Genomic DNA, 3,050 nt, shown 5'->3' with positions numbered 1-3,050 from the left:
AAGAGAAAGCATTTAGGGCAAAAGCATTAGCCACCAAACATGTTGCAGGAGATTACGTAAAGCAATATGCAGCTTTGAGAGAGTATGTGCTAGAGCTACAAAAGACAAATGAAGGTACAACTGTAAAGATTGATGTGGTTTCTGAACCTGTGGTTTCATCCCCAACCAGGCAATTCAAAAGGATATACGTGTGTTTAGGTCCTTTAAAGAAAGGATTTAAGGCAGGTTTGAGATAATTTTTAGGCTTAGATGGAGCCTTCATGAAGGGACCTTTCCCAGGTCAAATACTAAGTGCAGTTGGTGTTGATTCCAATAATGGAACCTACCCATTGGCATATGCTGTTGTTGAAAGTGAAAATACTTCAAGTTGGAAATGGTTTCTTCAGTGTCTTGCAGATGATCTTGACTTGTATTCAAATTCCAACATCACCTTTATCAGTGATAGTCAGAAGGTACTATAGTTACATTTAATATTTCATACATAGGTTTCATTACAGACTAATGCTAATTACTTATTTTGTTTTTGTGAAAACAGGGTCTTCTACCAGCCATAAAACAATTGTTTCCTAATGCAGAACACAGGTTCTATATTAGACACATATACCAGAACATGAGGAAGTTATTTAAGACTACAGAGTACAAGGAGTATTTTTGGAGGTGTGCTACGGCCACCACCATAACAGAGTTTGAAGCTGTAATGGTAGAGCTAAGGAATTATGACATAGAAGCATATCAGTGGCTCTTGAAAATCCCTCCACATCATTGGGCTAGAAGTCATTTTTCAGGTATTTTCTCAATTTGTTGTCTTATTATTTATTATAGTATAGATATGCACTAACTGTAATTTTGTTAATGAACTACTAGGAAGGGCAATTTCAGACATGTTATTGAATAACCTTTGTGAAGTGTTCAATAGCAAACTTGTGAAAGGTAGAGACAAACCCATTATCAGCTGTTTGGAGTTTATCAGAGAGTACCTTATGAAGAGAGTATGCAATGTGATGAAGGTGTTAAACAAGTGTCAAGGTCCACTAACTCCAACTGGTACTAGAATTTTGGAAGCAAACACAACACAAGCTAGTAAGTATCATGCACGATGGAATGGGGGACAAAAGTATCAGGTTAAAGGTCCATGGAATGATCAGCATGTGATGGACATGGAGAAAAGGGAGTGTAGTTGTAGAAAGTGGGAGCTTACTGGAATTCCTTGCAAGCATGCAATTGCAAGCCTAAATGAAATGGCAGACAATAATGAAAAGGTGGGAGAACTATACACATATGTCCATAAGGTGTATTGGCTTGATACATGGAAAGAGATGTACTCCTTCAAGGTGGAGCCTATCAAAGGTAGAGCCATGTGGCCTAAGAGTGATTGCCCAACAACTCTTGTGCCTCCACCTCACAACAAAGCTATAGGCAGGCCAAAAAAGAAAAGGAGGATGTCAGCAGAGGAAAGGATTGATATCCAGCAACGTAAGAGGCAAGCAAACAGTCAAAGTCAAAATGATAATGAAACTCAATCACTCAGCAGGAAGTTTTTGACTGTTACATGTAGTAAGTGTAAGCAAAAGGGTCACAATGCCAGGACCTGCAAGGCCAAAGATGGGAATTGATGTTTAAGTACTTAAGTTGTTTATGTTTGTGAACACTTGCTAATGCACTTTAGTTGGTACTTTGATGCCTTTTTTGGTTCCATTTTGATTATGTACTTTGATGCCCTTTTATGGAACAATGTACTCCAATGTTTTGGCAATGTACTTTAATTCCCTTTGTTGGTAATGATTGTGTTTTGGCATTAATCTGTTATGGTGCCCTTTTGGTAATGTAGATTGTTATTGGTTAATTTTGTATTGTCAAAGCATGAAGATGTTATGGCAATGCACTTAATATATGCATGTAAAACCATTACACTTGCATAACATGTCAACATAAAACCTTTATAATTTCATATTCATAAAAAGATAAAACCATTACACTTCCCATTATCATAAAAGCATTACATATCCAATGATCCAAAAGACAACACTTACAACATATATAAACCACAATTACACATTCTAGCACCAAAAGACAACATTTTCAAGTGGTTATTACCAACAAAAAAGCCATGAACCTTCTAATTCCTAATTCCAAAACAACACAAACAACAGAAACAAGACCCACGAGGCAAGCAAACACATCTTCAGCTGACCCACTTCAACCTCATACCTATTCATTGTTCTCAACAGTCCTGGTATGATAACAGTTGATCTTTGACACATAAAGGGATCGACCCACCCCAAAAATCCACATCTGGATCCCTACAAGAATACATTAAAGTAGAAGAGTTATTGCATAACTATCGAAATATCATAACCTAATATGGGTTTGCTTACCATTTTAGGGCATGCATAGAAACGACGACCAGGGTTTCGTGAGGTCCATGAGGTTCGCACAATAGCAACAATCCCACAGAAGCAGAGCACCATTTTTGAAGCTCGTAGCAGTAGAAGCAGATGAGAGACGAAGAAGAAGAAGACCTTTGTTGCTGCTTCTCTGTAAATCAAAATGAAGAAGAAGAAGGGGATTGCGTATGAGTCTGTATATAAAGGAGAAATATGATATTATTTAAAATAAGGACCTAAAATGACCAAAATGCCCTCACATGGAGGGCACGTGATGGCATTAACGGCTCCAAACAAACGGACAATGACGGAATGGACTAAAAACCCAAGAAAACCTTGATTTTGGACCTTTGGTGCAAGCTGAAAACTTTTTGGACCCCATCCAAAGGTTTTGGCAAACCACAAGGACTAAATTTGCAGTTTTGTCTATTACGAACACATGATTGATTGTACATTATTAATCTTGCAACACTTCTTTATACACCACATTTGATGTTACACATTGACTGATTTTCTAGATTTATCAGAATCTTAAATCGTGAGTGAATTGTTTTCCATCCGGATGAAACAGTCGTAAGTTTCCATTCAATGATTAGTTTCTCAGCAAGTTGTGATTATTTATTCAGTGGGTTGTGATTATTTCCAATACATATCATATTTCAAAGA

At 37.2% G+C, this 3,050-nt stretch overlaps 1 protein-coding gene across 1 annotated transcript; it reads left to right on the top strand.

Moving 5' to 3' along the window:
- Nucleotides 1–260: 260 nt before the first annotated feature.
- On the top strand, nucleotides 261–1,613 carry LOC145158721 (putative protein FAR1-RELATED SEQUENCE 10). The gene is made up of 3 exons (XM_079077577.1): nucleotides 261–452; nucleotides 536–785; nucleotides 865–1,613. The coding sequence occupies exons 1-3, from the start codon at nucleotides 261–263 to the stop codon at nucleotides 1,611–1,613; spliced, it is 1,191 nt and encodes a 396-aa protein (XP_078933703.1).
- Nucleotides 1,614–3,050: the final 1,437 nt, after the last annotated feature.

The sequence above is a fragment of the Lactuca virosa genome, chromosome 2 (genome assembly GCF_052849685.1).
Source record: "Lactuca virosa cultivar CGN04683 chromosome 2, Lactuca_virosa_CGN04683_v6, whole genome shotgun sequence".
Lineage (NCBI taxonomy): Eukaryota > Viridiplantae > Streptophyta > Magnoliopsida > Asterales > Asteraceae > Lactuca > Lactuca virosa.
This window is presented reverse-complemented; position numbering and strand designations above follow the sequence as displayed.

Excerpts from the sequence above, each read along its gene's own strand:
- LOC145158721 (XM_079077577.1), top strand. The coding sequence starts at position 261 with ATGAAGGGACCTTTCCCAGGTCAAATACTAAGTGCAGTTGGTGTTGAT. Across the intron at positions 453-535 it reads TTATCAGTGATAGTCAGAAG|GGTCTTCTACCAGCCATAAA; the intron begins GTACTATAGTTA and ends TTGTGAAAACAG. Across the intron at positions 786-864 it reads GGCTAGAAGTCATTTTTCAG|GAAGGGCAATTTCAGACATG; the intron begins GTATTTTCTCAA and ends ATGAACTACTAG.